At 30.7% G+C, this 17936-nt stretch overlaps 2 protein-coding genes and 1 long non-coding RNA gene across 4 annotated transcripts; 2 read left to right on the forward strand and 1 right to left on the reverse strand.

Annotated features, from left to right (window-relative positions):
- The first annotated feature begins 1669 nt into the window (after positions 1-1669).
- On the forward strand, positions 1670-7411 carry LOC114132014 (probable G-protein coupled receptor CG31760). Its single transcript, XM_027997383.2, has 8 exons — positions 1670-2037; positions 2137-2347; positions 3292-3506; positions 3626-3737; positions 4013-4166; positions 4836-5163; positions 5500-5638; positions 6902-7411. Exons 1-8 carry the CDS (start codon positions 1794-1796, stop codon positions 7338-7340), a joined length of 1842 nt encoding a protein of 613 aa, XP_027853184.2. The 5' UTR covers positions 1670-1793; the 3' UTR covers positions 7341-7411.
- Positions 7412-8609: 1198 nt separating this feature from the next.
- Positions 8610-17462, reverse strand: LOC114132015 (sex determination protein fruitless-like). Of its 2 annotated transcripts, none has more exons than XM_027997384.2 (6): positions 17201-17462; positions 10124-10270; positions 9830-10037; positions 9650-9762; positions 9030-9563; positions 8610-8893 (listed from the first exon to the last, which is right to left on the reverse strand). In XM_027997384.2, the coding sequence occupies exons 2-6, from the start codon at positions 10268-10270 to the stop codon at positions 8774-8776; spliced, it is 1122 nt and encodes a 373-aa protein (XP_027853185.1). In that variant the 5' UTR covers positions 17201-17462; the 3' UTR covers positions 8610-8773. The 2 variants fall into 2 exon arrangements, with proteins under 2 accessions (XP_027853185.1, XP_027853187.1); XM_027997386.2 differs by having other exon boundaries at positions 8754-8893; positions 9044-9563.
- Positions 12120-12676, forward strand: LOC126554520 (uncharacterized). Its single transcript, XR_007606687.1, has 2 exons — positions 12120-12386; positions 12456-12676. It is a non-coding gene; the product is annotated as an uncharacterized LOC126554520 (long non-coding RNA).
- Positions 17463-17936: the final 474 nt, after the last annotated feature.

The raw sequence follows: 17936 nt of genomic DNA on the forward strand, positions 1-17936 counted from the left end.
TAGTGTATTATAGTGTACCTTTTAAAAAATAAACGGGTAAAATCTTTAGTTATTCCTGATTATTTTATAACCAAATATGTCAATTTATAATATATGTATTATCTGTTTGAATCATATTGACTAATACCTAACTTATAGCATCAGATTTTAATACAATGATTAATTACCCCCATGTGTGGTTTTTGTTTTACTATTTTACTAATGTAAACCGTAACAAATTGAGCTCAGCAGAATACATTGTATGTTATTTGCTTTAATAGTAAAGTGCATTTATTTATTATTCAACCTAAAGGTAAGAATATTATCTATGGCATCTAGGTTTACGACTTTATGAGTATGAAATATTTGCATGAAATAATATTGAAAACTGTATTATTTTAATTTTCTTTTTTTCTTTTTTTTTTGGTATGTTTCACAAAATCATCACTAGATGATCACATTGATTTTAGCCGTCGGCTGATTAGTAAACATAAAATATTAAATAAACATGAATTAAGAAATTGATATAGGACATAGGTAGAACATAAGTTTTGAAATATTTTTAAGTATGTAAAGTATGTTTGTATGAAATTGTATGTAATTTGTATAATGCATTAGGCATGTAAGAAATATTTCATTAACATTTTTAACTTAAACCTTAAACTGAGTAGAGGTGTTAAGTGTTAACTTTACTTTCTTCTATAGTTTTAAATTAAAATTAGTTTTCATTATTTTTCTTTAAAATGAAATACTCTTTATAAGTTTCATGAAATATATCAAAAAAATTAATTTCATGAAAAATATTAATTCTAAATTAGCATCACTTGCGCTTTTTTATAACCTATCACATACTTGTAAGTTTGATAATAGGTCCTTGGCGCTTATATTAAAGCTAACAACATAAAATTGATTCTTTGGCTGAACCCAAGTTTGCTATAATATTGTATATGTTAGTAAGACGTATACATCAATACACCACATGTGGGTACGACCGCGACGTAAGAAATTATTATAATAGAATATGATGTAGCTCATTGCTTGTAAATTATAATATAAAACCATTAATATTTATAGTATTATTTTAATTAGTAGGAAATTATTAAAATAAGAGTTTTACAACATATTAATTAAAATAACTGCGTTTGTGCATATATTTTATACCAAAACATTAAATTGTATTAGACCGTAAAATAGCAATTATTATGTATTATTATTATGTCCCATGTTTTTAACACTGATTAAATTATTAAAAAATTAAAAAATTGAATATGGTAGCAATATTTTTTGTTGATTTTTTGGAACTATTTAAAGAATTGTCCTGAATCGTGCCGACAGTGGTGTATCCCAGAAAAGTAAAGTATATACTTAAATGTAAAAAAAAACCATTATCTTTAAAAAGTAAAGTATATACTTAAATGTAAAAAAAAACCATTATCTTTATAATATTAAACCTCTTTTAGTGTTTGTAAAATGTAATAAAATAAAATGAATAAGAAAAAAATTGTCTTGAATATTATACATTAGTACAATATAAGGCCGTTTTTTCAATAACATAATTATTATCCAAAGAACAGGGACGCTCACACGCGTGCGCATAATGGAAATACAAATAATATTACAATGAATATAAACACATGCCCACATATGTAGTTGTTGTCGAGTCGTTTATTCTCATTTCCCCACCACATGTATGGCTTTAATTGAAAGGACATTATTAAGGCTTTGTTTTATTTTTACTGAGAATTTAATGATTCGAACATTTCAGCTGTAACAGTTGAATTATTTAAGTCTTGCAGGAATGACAAGTTGTTCTGATGATACCACGTTTGTTACAGTTTAGTGTTTTAATTTTATATGTCTCTGAAATTATTTCCGGCTCAACATATGAGCAACTGGGACCCATCGATGTAGTTCGAATGTCAACAGTCGGAAACATAAGTTACGAATGTTTCGAAAACGAATATGATATGCCACTGGTGTTTTGGCATAAGGCCAATTTAGAGTCGAAATTAGCGTTGATCCGTTCTTTGAATGAACAAGACGTGAGCATTAAACGTGGTAAGTTAAAATCTTATATACACTAAATTAGTAATGATCGTGTTTAAATATGAATTGCGAAATGTTCTCAATCAAATTGTTTTTGTTCACGTTGTTTAGAACTGCTAACAGCTGGTTGCAAGTGGCTCTGGAGTTCGGTACCAGGGTTGATATTACTTGAAGTGTATTTGGGAGACCAACTAATTAAGTCTTTTAAAAAGCGAGGAAATTTATACTCTTCAATTATAACTAAAACCAACAGTACGCAATGGAGGTGTGATAATAGCAGTTTTGTAGAACATGTAGAAGTCAGCTTTGAAAATAAAATCACGTGGGTCACTTACACTATTTATTAATTATAATTATTAAGTATAAATAACAGTTGAGTTTGAATATTTAAAATATTTATCAGGTTTCATATTATTCTACAGAAATTATAATTTATCATAAGTAGATATAATATCTAAAATCTAAATATCTAATATTATTGATTATTTAAAAAATATGTATAAAAAGTAAAGATAACAAATTTAAAACAAAACTCCTCTGAATTTATATTTGAACGTATTGCCTACTTACAAGTTGCAATTTGCTTGAATATATTTTTAAAAATTGAAAAATTTTAAACAAAATGCTCTCGCGTGTTACATAAATATATTTTAATTACAATTATATAGGTACGACAACTCGGCAAGTATATCGTTAACCAAAATTAAAAAGATACATTTACGTATAATATTATATGATATACAGCTGATTTAAATGATATAATACTGTGAGAAATTAGTATTAGATTAGTAGTTATGACTTAAAATTATTGATTTTTTTTTTAATACTTAAAAGTATTTTTTTTTAGAAGTATACATAAGTACACAACCTTATGTTTTTTACTCGAATCTATCAAATATTCAAATATACCTATGACGTAATAATTTTAATTGTATTATGTTGTTTGTTTCATCGCGGACCCTGTAGTACAATGCATGTTCATAATATTATAACGTCACATGTACGCTGAAACATAGGTACCTAATAGGTTTTAAATCAGTGGTAACATGTAAGTCAATAGTTAATAGTGGACGTATTATAATATTTTTAAGAGAAAAATGTTTGTATTATTAATGATTATAGAATTAAAATTTCGAAACATTTCTTATTCGCATGAAAATAAGTGGTACCAAGTAAAAAATATATTTAAATAAATTATATTTGTTTATTTTTTTTGTATTTATATTATATTTTATATACTTAGCGAATTTTGATACGTTTGCGCAGTGTTATAGTTGAAGCCAATTTGTCGGCAGTGACGATCAATCAGTGTGAGAAATCAGAAGAACCAAATCCATTCAATGGGACAAACAGGTGCCATCGTACAACCAACTGTACTTACAGGCCTGGCGATCGGCCGTTTGTTGCTGGAAATTACTGGTGCGTGTGCAAACCGGGATATTATTCGGCACTAGATAAGTTTGATGGGGCACTAGTTGAAAGTGAGTTTTGCCATAATACAATCACAATAATGATCACGATTACTCGGCACAATCGAAGAAAGTTCAACTTCGAGTATTATAATATAGTGTAATATACTAATATGTACATTATTGTATAGTGGCTTCGCCGGAAGAAATCGATAACAAATATTCGTGTCACAAGTGCTGGGAAGGATGTGACGTTTGCGATGGTCCTGAGAGCTGTATGGCCAAATTCATGTGGACTCAAAGGTGAGTAATTAGAGAAAAGAAGAAAAATATTGACAAACATTAACATAATATTAAAATAAACTAAAACTTGCATTCAAATCAATATTTTTAATATAATTTATTATCAATCAAAAAAATCTTAATAATGAAAAATTAATAATAATTTTCGTATTATAAGAAAAAAAGTAATCTATTATAATTTTTTAATCGCATTTGCCAGTTTTTTCTTACACTCTGTATAGTTTATAATATATATTATTATATTTTTTAGTATAATGTTATTTGATGTGTTTCAGAGGCACGTTTCTCGGTATTACAGTTGTCTGTATAATATTTACGGTGATATTGATATGGTTCGTCCACAAAAACCGGAGAATCAAAGTGTTCCGAATAGCAAGTCCGACGTTTCTGATAATCACGTTAATCGGCTGCATTATTATGTATTCAGAAGTAAATATGACAAAAAAATAATGTTCAAATACATTTTGATCTCATATGTAGGTGTATTATGATTGGTGCTTAATGGGAATGGGTTGAGAGGAGTTTTAGAATAATTTATTGTACAATCAATTTAATTTTTCTGAATTAATTCAAAATTACGTAAGTAATCGTAGATACTTGAACCTCTTATTATTTAATTTTTTAAACGATGAAATTTTCATAATATTTATACCTACTACAATTTTAAGCTAGTTATATAGCAAATAGCAATATAATGTATAGAAATTACATATTACAGTATTACATTTTTACATTTATTTTGATTTTTTAATTTATGTTTGATAACATTATAAATTCTCGGTTAATTATACAAAAATGAGAAAACACCATATTAAAACTGAAACATAGAAAATAGTGTTCGGGCCTCAGAAGAAATTAATATTTAGATCATAATCATTAACATACATTTTATAATGTGATAAACCATTATTTATAATGCATTAATGTCAGAAATAAATAAAAGTATTATAAAAACAAATTTTTCTCAATTCCCATGTATAATTTATTATTATTATACTGACCACCATGAGAGGGTACACAATATGTCTCAGATACGCCTGTGTACTAAGTACCACAACATTTATACATATATATTAATAATTATATTATATTGTACAGATGGGAATTATGTTTCCTGAATGCACCCAACAGTTGTGTGTGGCTACAAAGTGGACACGACATTTTGGATTTTGTATAACGTACTCTGCGTTGTTAATGAAGACTTGGAGAGTATCGCTAACATACAGAGTGAAATCAGCACACAAATTGAAGCTCACTGATAAACAGTTGCTGCAGTGGATGACCCCGATATTGGTGATAATATTGGTTTATATGGGAGCTTGGACTCTTAGCGATCCACCCCAAGCGGTATTGGAAAAAGAAACGGAAACTAATCTAAGATTTTGGAGGTGTTCGAACGATTGGTGGGACTATTGTCTGGCAGCTGGTGCGCTAAATTTATTGCTATTAATATTAATAATATAATAATGTGAGTACGCTGAAATTAGGACGTTTTCCTCCTGAGCGATATTTTTGCTATAATCATAATATTAATTGCTTATATCTAACCAAAAGACAGAACATGCATTTTGGAAAATTAAAGAATATTATCCGATTTGGTTATTCATCTCATATTATACTCATTGTGAATAACCACGCTTGTTCAAAATAGTGGGAGGAAAATGTCCATTTTCCAGATCCAGTAAAAAATACGCAGTCGCGCGTATAAAATGACAATGATGACAACAGTAACTGTAATGTGATGTCCATATGACTAATATAGGAGAAGTGCTGTTCTTGGCGTGGGGAGTTCGGGTATGTTACGTCGTGCGGAACGCAGAGTCATTTTACAACGAGGCGCAGTCCATCAACTTTGCTATCTACAACATATGCTTTGTGAACATCATCATGATGACGATACAGTAAGATTAAGTCGGAAATATTAATGGTTTATCAGTGTAAAACTAACATTTAATACTTCAAAAAGAGATTGGCACAAAACTTATAAAAGTTTAGAAATACTATATAAGTACCTACATATATATTATACAATGCATAATTGATTAATGAATATGAACATAATTTATAAGTTATAACTCATTACTATTATTAGATGCATATTTTGTTTGATTGCTAGCATAATATTTAATTAAGAAAATTAATTAAAATTGTTTATGAATAAAATCCCTATATAGATACCAATTAAATTTATTGTGATGGGTCAAACCGAACTTTAAAATATTTTTTAAATCTGAACCAAACCTTCATATCTTTACCGAACCGAACCTAGAAACATTTTAAGTTTAACTCAATATTTTTTATCGAATACAAATTAAATCAACCATAATAATTACAATAAATTATATTTTGAGGTTTTCGTATTACTTATTTAACATTTTAAATCCACGTACCTAATTGTATTTACAATACATTTAGATAATTTCATTTTTTATTTTACATAAGTACACAATAAATAATAAAATAACAAAATAGAAATAATATATATATTTATTTTTTAAATATGTATAATTATAATAATTATAAATTATCATGTTTACTAATATTTTTCTAATAATCCAGAATTATGTCTTTGTCAGGTCTACCCAAAATCAATTTTTCCCATTATAATAAATATGATAAAAACAAAAATAGCAATTAATGCAGTGAAATATAATTTTTTTTAAATTATTTATAAATAATCATTATATTTATAAAAAAATAAATTTTGAAGAATTATACAAATATTTACTATTATCTTCAAATTATCGTAGTCAGAAAGTTTGGTTTGACAAATATTTTCAAGTTCAACTTTCAAATAGTAAGAAATGTTTGATTGTTCGGTTCGAACTTTTTTCATATTGAGTACGAATTTCGAACTGAACAGAACGTTAAGGGTTTGGTTCGTTTCGGCTCAAGATTCGAATAGTTCGACCCATAAATACAAACACTTATATTTTATTCGAGTGTTAAAAATGTTATTTTAAACGTCAATATTTCAATATTATTCAATAACCATAGAACCATAATATATTGTGATTAGTTCTTTAGTAGGCTTTTTTAATGTATTGGTGTTCAGGCACACTGACTAATTAGTAACTATAGTAGGGCTCTGGATGTTGAATTTATTACCTAAAACCTGTCTTAAATAGGTACAAATTAGTAATTTTATTTTTTTATTTATTTAGCTTTTTTCTGTTTCCCGACATCGGTCCCAACTTCAAATACACATTAGGATTTATTCGAACGCAATTGAGCACTTCAGTGACCATAGCTTTGGTGTTCGGTTCAAAAGTTGTGAGAGTATTGAATGGCCAAGGTGACCACTGGGATAACAAACATCAGGCAAAAGGCTTAGTGTCATATGAAATGAGTGATATTTGTGAAGAAACTAACGATTTACAGACAGAAAATGAAGAACTCAAAGAAGAAATATTCAAATTAGCAACGCAAATAGGCGTGTTGAAAAATTCATTATTGCATGTGAACAACAGACACTTGAGGAAGAATGGTTGTCAGAGTTGCAATCCAATTGCTTCGAATCAACAGAGCCCTACAAGTAAAACGGGTAGCTTTTTCAAAAGTTTGGGATCTAATAGCTGTTTAGCGCCTTCAACAAGCTCTTAAAAACTGTATACAATATGTAAAAGGAAATACAGGATTTTTATTATTAATAAAATATTTACTTTACAAATATATTATATATATTAAAAAAAAAAGACTTAAACAATTTGTGTAGATACAATAGGTACATACACGCATATAATACAATTTAATTTATAAATATTATGTTTAAAATATTTAAATACATAACGATCCAATACAATCAATCGCTAATTTTTGTTGAAAAAAAAATAATAATAAATAAATATCAATGGTTCTGGTAAGTTTGATTCTATTGCATACAAATAGTTATATTATTTTACATTTCTGTTTTTATCAGTCTTATGTAGATATTATTTTTAATAGAAAAAATATTTATCCCAAATGTCAGTTTATCATTATGTAAAATACAACTAACAATAAAAAAAAAATCCAATTCAAAGAGTTGAGACAAACAATACCAGATAATGTATAGTTTTAAATTTTGATTGTGATTATATGATGGTTAATTTTGAGTAGTAAAATTATGAATTATGATGACGAACTATATTAATTACTTATTAGCAAGAAAAATATGTATGTTTTTTAGGACTAAACACAAAATACAAAATTGTCAATAAGAAATTCAAACGGTAAAATTACACAATTATTTTTTGACACAATGATACTACAACTACATCAAGGTAAATAGAAAAATGTATAATACATTAATACAACACGGTCAACACGTATAAGTTCTTGTAATCACAGTAAAAGGTTTTATGTGATCTACAGTATTCATTAGTCATTACAAACATCTTAATTACTTTGGATCTGTTTCTATCGTGTCCCGTTGATTTATACCAAATGACATAAAATAAATAAACTATAAACGGGACTCCATAAAGACAGATCTAGAAAAAAAACTATCTGAGGGGACGACATTCATTTGAATGTACGACCCACAAACATTTATTTTGTATATTTTTTAAATATTATCTTATCATCAAATCCATCACTTGCACTTATTGTAAAATTATCATTTAGAGATAGTGTAATATGTAATTTATATTTATATTTATTGATTACTTGTATAGGTAATAAAATTATTAGATAAAATATTTTTTTTAATAATTGTGGAAATGTATAATATATATGTGTGGTGTGAGCTTACACCTTTGGATCCATCAATGGAAAGACTTTAATTAATACTGTATAATATATACAATATTTTTCTTCATAATGGCATTACATTTTATAACCCAGATTTACAAGTACACGATATTTAAAATCAATCAAAATTGACTCATAATCTAAATGATATCATCTATCTTTATAGTTTATATAATATATGATTTAACACATTAATTATTTACATAATAATAAAACCAAACACTCTAATAATAAATTATAAGTTAAGAACACAATTATTTGAACAAAAAATTTACAAAAAAAACATGTCAAAAATATTTAGAGATCTAATGAGCCAAGTTTAATGGCTCCTGTAACTCTTGCACAGGCGCTGGAACACATTGTTCTTCAAAATTTTGAATGTTTGCCACCATTGTCACATCTACGTTGCTGGACGGTGAATCAAACTATAACACACACAAACATATAAATTATTATTAATAAAAAACAGAAATTTGTGCATACGATTAAAAATTGTTTGCACAAGACACTGGAGTTCATTAATTGACCAGTGTCCCAGTATACAGTTTTCAGTATGCTGACCTTTTTTGGTCTACCTCTCTGCTTGGGTCCAGGAAGGTGAGCCATGCTGGAGTGCTGCTGCATAATGTGATATCTTAACTTGTCCGATCTCGAGAAACTCTTTGGACACTCAGTGCACATGAATGGCCGTTCTCCAGTATGCGTCCTGTGGTGACGTTGTAAATGTGATAATCTTAAAAACGACAGATTGCAGAATGAACATTGATGCGGTTTCAGTCCGGAATGGGTTTGCATGTGACGCCTGAGATTTTGTTTATTCAGGAAAGTCCTTTGACATGTTGGACACTCGACAGAGCCGGTTAGGTTAACTTTATTTTGGGCCTCTAAAAAGGCTTGAAAATCTACATGGGTCGGCTGGTACTTGGGTTGCGACAATATTGTGGGTTTGTTTTCGTCTGTATGCTCATCCATCATAACTTGAGGGCTTAACATAGCTGAGTGCTCGAAAGACGTATTATTATCTGACGAATCATCCTCACATGGGACTTGGAATGTCCTGGAATCGGTTTCAATTGAGCTAGTGCTACCATTTGTCTACAAAAAAAAAATATACATATATATTATTTCAATACGTATTAATTCGAAGGCTGTTACTAATATTGTACTATTAAATAATTTACCATTTCAAACTTATTACTGGCATCTGGGTCGGAAGGTTCAGATTTAATTGGTGTATAATTGAATGTTGGTTTGTTTTTAGGTTGATCGTTGGATACAGTTTTTTCTGACAAACCTAAAAATAAATTATTATGTTAAATTATTATTTTTTTAAATTTAAAATTAAATATTTTTTAATTAACCTTTAATTTGCAATTCTCTAGCGACTTTTAAAAGAGAACTCAAACTGTTTTCCTGTACTTCAACAGAACCCACGTACATGTACTGACACAGACTCTGCATCTCATTTAAAGTAACACCTCTCATAATTACCGTAGGATGTTTACACGGATTCTCTTGAAAGATTGTCTCAAAGTATGGACTGCACGCAGACAAGATTAGCTTATGCGCCTAATTATAAAAACCATAAAATATAGTGGTCAAGGATTATTAAGATCATTTAAATTATTAATTTAAAATAATTGTGAAGTACATACCCTCAATAGACCATCTTGACAAGCAATTGTTACATCGACAAGAATTTGTTCGTTAAATAGACATTCGAACAGTGCGCGTAAATTTTCCAAATGATTATTCCACCGGAGATGAAATGATTTATTGCCGACTTCCATATCGTTAGTCATCTAAAAAAAAGTATTTTTATAAGTATATTTTTGTTTTAATTTTATAGAAGTATACATTAATTTTCTATTAAACAAACATTTTATAAATATTTCAGTTTTTTTTGTCGTAAATAAATTCTTTGTGATTTATATAACCTATCATTTTTTTTTATTCTCACACTATTTGTTTTAATTATTATATTAATATTATTATTAAAGATAATACGAATTTGATATCAACTGTAGCATTTTTCGGAGAGAAATTTTCAACTACCTAATTTGTATTATTATTTCTAATAATGTATCTAAGTAATTAAATGTATATATTCCGATGTAAAATACGAATTGAATACAATATAATATGTTTCCCGTTATGAATTTCACCATTATACCAAACAAAATGTTTTTAATGTTAGGATATAAAGATACAAATAATTACCGTTGTGTAGTGTATCTCTACATTTCGTTTTTATATACGCCGAACAAAACGAAACATTGACTAGAATTTTGGTCACCCCTGCGAAGTACCCGAGCATCATGCCGGGGGGCCTTGGATTTAGTATATGTATATATCTGTGTATATATTCACACACATACAACACGCGTACACAAGCGCGACGCACATATACATCGTGTGATGCGGAAAGGGACGGGTGTATGGTTGGGGGCGGGCACGCTACAGGCGGGGGAGCCGGACCTTTTTGGATAGACCTGCTGCATGCACGTCCTGACTATGGGGCAACATTATAAAACCTTAGCGAGGGTCCCGCATGTGCGCACCAACGCAGTATAGCTACAGTGTAAAAACGTTCACGGAATTATACAGCTGAATGAATATAGAAAATCAACCGATTCCCCCCAAAGTTAGACTTAAAACCAAAGAAGTGGAGCTGGTATAATTTTTGTTGGACCGTCAAAGTCGAAATAAAAAGAAATTAAGACCGATGTTAAATTTTGATTTTTACCAATTTTATAATAGAATAATCTTACAATAATTGTAAAATGAATAATTAGTTATTAAATATATATATATATATATATATATACACATATATTATTGTATTAAATTAATATTAATTCCAATGTTATTGATAAAATGTTTTATAGATATTAGATATTTATTTACAATATGATTTATAACAAATAATCAAGTGATTCAGATAATAATATTAACGAGCATTTTCTGTTGTTGAAACGAACGCTTTATTTTATTTATTTACTTTATTAAATTATTATATAATACCTATGTCAATGGTCAATAACATATAAATTAACTATTTTAGATAAGATGATTCTATGCTATAAATTTTAAAATTCTTGAATAATAAATAAATAAGATATGATTCAACTGTTAAAAATAAAATTGGTTATAAATATGGATTAAATGTAAAAGAAAATAACACTTCGAACTTAAGATATTATAGCACGTTAAAGTATATATAATAATAGCACATAGTCTCCCGTTATTCGTTGAATTGCATGACGCTTGATTATCATTATTTTACTAACAAGTGATACTGAACTTGGCTCTTCAATCTAGCAGTTCAGCAACCCTTTTTTAGCTTGAAATAATTTTTTTTTTTTGTTTCATGTGTGTGTAGGGGGTAGAAAGTGGGGGAGAACTGCCACGAGGGAACCGTCGTAGCGATCGTTAAAAGCGCGGTCCCCGTATATATATATATATATATATATATATACGCGAGCGCGCGCGCGTGTGCATGTGCGCGCGCGTGATGTGGGGAGGGGCAGCGTAAAAGGGGGATTAAAACAAGGGGGACAGACCCTTTGCTTGGTGACTCAGTGGGGGTATAGGGGGAATCCACAGTCGATAATATTGCATGAAATAATGCAGGGAGAGCCTACGCCACGGAGGGTGAATTGGAGGGGCGAAAAGGACGCGGACCAAAAGCTATGATGGAAAATTATGATTTTTTTTTTTAGAAAACACTCGACGAAGAATTCTTGGATTTGGTCTTTAGATGGGCAAAACTATTGTGGAGAGCCAGAAAAACTGACCCATTAATCAATTTCAACGTTTCAGTTAAATCGAGAAAAAATAAATAAAAACGTCTGACCTCAGTAGGTGGTGTCTATTGAAGGCAAATCGTGCTGTAGATATCTTATGTCAAAAAAACAGGTATTGGTGTACAATACATGCCTACGTATTTAATTCATGACCTGCGATTGTTATTTTTGTTATGGTTAGGTATCATTAGTGAACAGCGTGCTGTCCCTTACCGGATGTGTAGTAATCACTTCAGACAAGTAGACAAAAAGTAACCAAGAAGAAATACAATTCAAAATCTGTTTAGAAAATATATTTGCAGCGTTGTTCATTTTGATGTACGAGTATGTAATATTTCATTACTTATTTACATTATGTGTTTATGTACGAATAAAATAAATTATTATATTTATTAAATGTTACACGTGCTTTAAATTAAGTTTTCTTATGATTAGTTTATACTTTTTTCTAGATTTAAAAGTCTATATAGTTAACTGCAAGTGCAATTATATATAAAACAATTGGGATAGAAACCAAAGCACAATTCATTCACATATTGATAACGATAATCTAATCAATCATTTTTAGTATAAATATAATTAAAAACTAAGTGGTAAGGTTTTAGACAAAAACTAATCCCAAAAATAGTACGTCCACAATTTTTACGTTGCCTTGGTAACGTCTGGAGTGAAAAAAATAAAAGCTCAAGCATTTTTTTTTACATTAGTGCAGCCGAAGGCCATGTATTTTTAGACCTAGCGTTCGCAGCAGTATTTCGGGGCGGAACAGTTATACGACGTCGCCTGGGGTCGGGCACCACGATGGGGGGTTCCTGATAGTGGATGGGGTTACCGGGCTTGTAAACGAGTGATGGAGTGGCAGGAGGGGGGTTGAATAAGGGACTTCCCTCTAGGGGTCTTGTTTTGTCCGTACCGGCACCCCTGAATGCGTATATATCTCCCCCACGATGTTGTGAAACACAATATCGACCCGGCGACCAAAACGCGCTCGCCGCTCTTATATATAGTGCTGAACGAGAAATAGAAGGGGAGGAGAGAGAAAAACCCTCGAAGGAAGCCCCTATACGCGAGATTCCAGGTATTAAGTTTGCGAGCCGTAAGGAAAGTGCGTGTAGGACGCTCCCTTCGAAGCTATATATAACGCGGTTTTAGAGCTTCATATATCATCAAAGACTTTTAGGATTTCAGAAGAGAAAAAAAATCCCAGACTAAATTTGAATTATAAATAGTAAATATTAAATTATTTGGACAAATCTTTTTAATTCATCTAGAATATCATTATATATAAATACAATTTTTTATGTAGAAAAAATAGCAACTTTATAGATTCTTAGAATAAACATCTATTTAAATTTCAAATAAGGGCATCATTCAGCTGAGTAAATTTTCGATTATGTAAATTATGTACGTCAAATTGTACTGGACGCTCGTACCATACGTTATGTACACCAAAAATATTATTCACAACAAGTTATTCTATTGCAAAATAAATACATAAGTATGTATAGTTAAATAATAACTTTGTGAGATTATTTCAAAAATTATATTCTGAGTTATTTTATATTAGTAACTAATGATTTGATAGTTATCGAGTGATAAAGTAAAAAAGTTAATGATATTTAAAAGTTAGTATTATTAAGACGTGTATAATGTATTGATAATGATCAAACATATAATTTATAAATAATATAAACGTTTTTTGCACATATTTTCTTATTTTATTCAATAAAAATTAATATACTATTAGTAAATATTTTGTTTTAATATTAAATCAATATTAATGTTATACATTGTCTAACAATAAGTAACCGATTAACTATTATTATTAACTATTATTAAATACTGTGGTTAATTTATCAGTAAATTACATACATTATAGGCTATTCGAGCAAAACGATTTCTATCACATTCGACATCTACATAATATATCACAAATTTATAATAATTTATTCAAAAATTAAAACTGAATGGTTGATCCAATTCTTAATATATTTTGGTCCTAATACTACTCAAATGAAATATTTTTCATCAATAAAAATTAAGATATTTTTAATTATAATTTTTAAAAACAATTGAATAAAAAATATTATTGTTTTAGACAATTTTATTATTTATTGTATTATAAATATTATAATTATTATTTATTATACAAGTAACTTTTTAACCATGTATGTTAGACGTAAATATAGATATATAGACATATATGCACGGTATATTTTGTATGTTTATATTATATACATTATGTAAATAAATACTAGCTGTGTTTAATGAAATTTATACATGAATAAGGGTTTTTCCAAGTCTCCGTAGGCATGGATTTACTTTTGCATTTAAACGATCTATGCAGAATTTAAGTTTTCTATTTCTTTTCTTTTTTGTTTAGATAGGTATACATTTTTATGTTAATTAACGAATTTTTCACAGTCGTTACCTACCTAATAACTTACCCAACTAAGTATGTTTTTGAACTCATACACCATACAACATTAAATTATAATAACACCAGGACTCAGAAGACCCTCTAGGAGAACTATAAATACTCAGTTATTGTATAAGTATATTTTAATTATTATTATTTAATAGTTTGTACAAGAAGATATTTTAAAATAAATATAATTAATATAATTGGCTCATGCTGTGTAATATTATAAATATTAAATAATTTAGATAGTGAGAATTTCACTATGAGATAGAAAACACTAATATTTTAGTTTCATATATTATAAAATATGTATATAATTAATAATATTTAGTTGTCTATAAGTGTCATGTACATATTACATTTAAAAAATAGAAAATTGATTATTATTATATATTTTCTTACTAAGAAGCAAGCTAATCTGAATTTCTGATGATACAATAAAAGATTCGAAAAGCTGAACAAATTCTCCGTTGATCTATTTAAGTTTGACTTTCATACTTTGTACGTTTTTTAGTTTATTAGTTTTTCTAAAAGTGGGACTTGTGATAGATAGGTATAGGACTACTAATAATGAAGCAAAAGGTTCATTAGTCCCCAATAATATGAAAATATATTATTACAAATAAAATGTAAATTATAAGTATCCCTTATGATATAATATTTAAAACTCCTTACAATACTACAATATATAGTAGCTGTAGCTGTATGTACATACTATATATTATTATTATTTATTTAATTGTTATTAGTTATTAGTATTTATTATTACCCTTAACGATAATACAATATTAAAGCAATATTAATCCGTTGAGTAACGGTCAACCTATTATGTTATTGATAAATTAGATTATAATAAATACGAGGTGAATATCACAAACGTATAGTATATCGATACTAAACGTGTAAAACCAGTTATATCTGTATAAGATAGAATGTAAAAAAATAAGATTAATGAAAACAAAAAAATTTGCTCTATTTTTAATTTTTGATAATTATACGCGTAGGTATATGTGTTCTGGACACGATTACAAGGTCTCCGTTAAAATTATACCCATTTTACCTTGGGTGTCTATTGCAGTGGATATCGTACATGAATGTCGTGTAGATATACTACTAGGTAGATAGTAAGAATTCCAATGACACGTCGAAGGTATACTCGGACCAAATCCGAGAAAACAAGCACTACTATTTGTATTACTCGTAACGTCAATCGTCTAATTTTGTAGGTATCTGGACAATAATAATATTATTGTTGGGACATTTGCGTGTATCTATATGTATCGTATATTAATATTATTTCGTAAAGATTGTAACGGGTGGCCTACTCGTGTAAATGGAAATTTATTACGATGACAAATGGGTCAGCGACGGTGGATTTGGGTGGCGAAATAGCGCGTCTAAGGCCAACAACTGTATAGCAGTTTAGCATATATCGCTCTCGCTCTCCTCCTTTATTCATAACGAGGATGACACTTAAAATATGGTATATTGTAGACATTGGAAACGGGTTCACGATGTCGTTATCATAACACAGTAAAGTATACACACATACATGTGTATTCAGCAATAAACGGACGGAAGAGAGACCGACGACGATATTATTACCATAAGACGCGTTAGATATGCTAGACTGATGATATGGTGCTCAGAAGTCGGAGCTCACTCGGACAGTAAATTTGTGCGCCGATTTTCACGTCAAAACGCAGCGGTGTTATATAATAGCCAAATCCGAACGTCCTTGTCTCGCGACTTAACATTATATTATTGTTATTAAACGTAACTCGTGGACGTCTCAAAAACCACCTTATAAACATAATACGTGCGATTATGTTTTTATTATTATTATGATTACGGTCTGGGTTCCCCGTCGCCACTGACGGTCGGCGCGGTAAAAAAATAAAATCGAAACCAGTTTTGGGGGGACCGGTCCACCACTGGTGCTAGTTGACTATAGTGATGTTAATATTATGCTTTCCTAGGACAACCACCACGGTGTCGGTGTGCGTATCTTTTATAGACAGAAGTGGTGATAAAATAATAATATAATGTTATAACATAAATATAATGCATCGTGAGGTGATAACGCGCACACGTGTCGACACTACCCGGTTCACCTGTTGTATGGCCGTTCGTCGGACGCAATGATCCGCAAACTTCCGGAATGTGCGCAGTCTCCGCCGGAAATAGCCGGTCTGCCCGGTCTTACGATTCCGTGGGTAAATAATATTACGCCGAGCGTGGGTTTATCCGTCATATCGTACAAGCGCCGTATGTACGACGATAAGCTGTACCCACAATATTTCCCGCTATATATATATATTATTACATAGGAATATTTCCGGATTAGAACGCTACGAATATTATGCTGGTACGACACCGACACACACCACTGACCGTGTGTCGTGTATGTTATTATCGTTTTTAGAGAGTAGGTACTCTAAACACGATATATAAGTACTTATAAACTAAATATAATATAATAGTAAATTGAATAGTAGTATTACCTCTGTTTACAGTTCCTCGGAGACGACGGTGTCGTATGATATAATATCGTTATTTAGAAACGATTAGTATTATTATTATTATTACCGTATACGATATATTTTAATGTTATTGATAACACTTATTATTATTTTATCTCGCGAACGGATCCGATTCAACTGCGGGCTAGTGGCGTTTGCGGTGGCTGGCGGGCTGGTGGGCGGGCAGACGTCGGCGGAACGCGCGTGACACGATTCGCACACGTCGGGAACGTTACTGAATTTCACCACCGCCGCCGCCGCCGCCGAACGTACGTGCACGCCGTAGTGGTTCGGCCGCCGGCAACCCCCTCTAGGGTACGGGTCGGCGGCCGTGACGTCATGTGACGCACGCGGCCGTGTACGCCGCCGTCCCCTCTACCGCCCGCGCCGACGGTCGCACGCACGCACACCCGCCGGAGATCCCCCCTCCCACACCCTCGACGACCGCTGCGGAGGGGACCCCCCCCCAGAATGGACGGCGGAGACTTGGCGCCTGTACACGACGCGCATACAAACGCGCGGGCGCCCGCGCTCAAACACACGCACACGTTTTATACCCACACACCCGCACACACGTACACTCGGACGGTGGCAGGTGCACGCGGCGGCGGCGACGGGTACAAAGGGTCCGGACTCGCCCGAACCCCTCCGACGACGACGACGACCCTAAACGCCCACGCCCCTCCGACCGGTGTTGGAAAGTCGGCGGCGATTTTTT

Source organism: Aphis gossypii, chromosome 1 (genome assembly GCF_020184175.1).
Source record: "Aphis gossypii isolate Hap1 chromosome 1, ASM2018417v2, whole genome shotgun sequence".
Taxonomy (NCBI): Eukaryota; Metazoa; Arthropoda; class Insecta; order Hemiptera; family Aphididae; genus Aphis; species Aphis gossypii.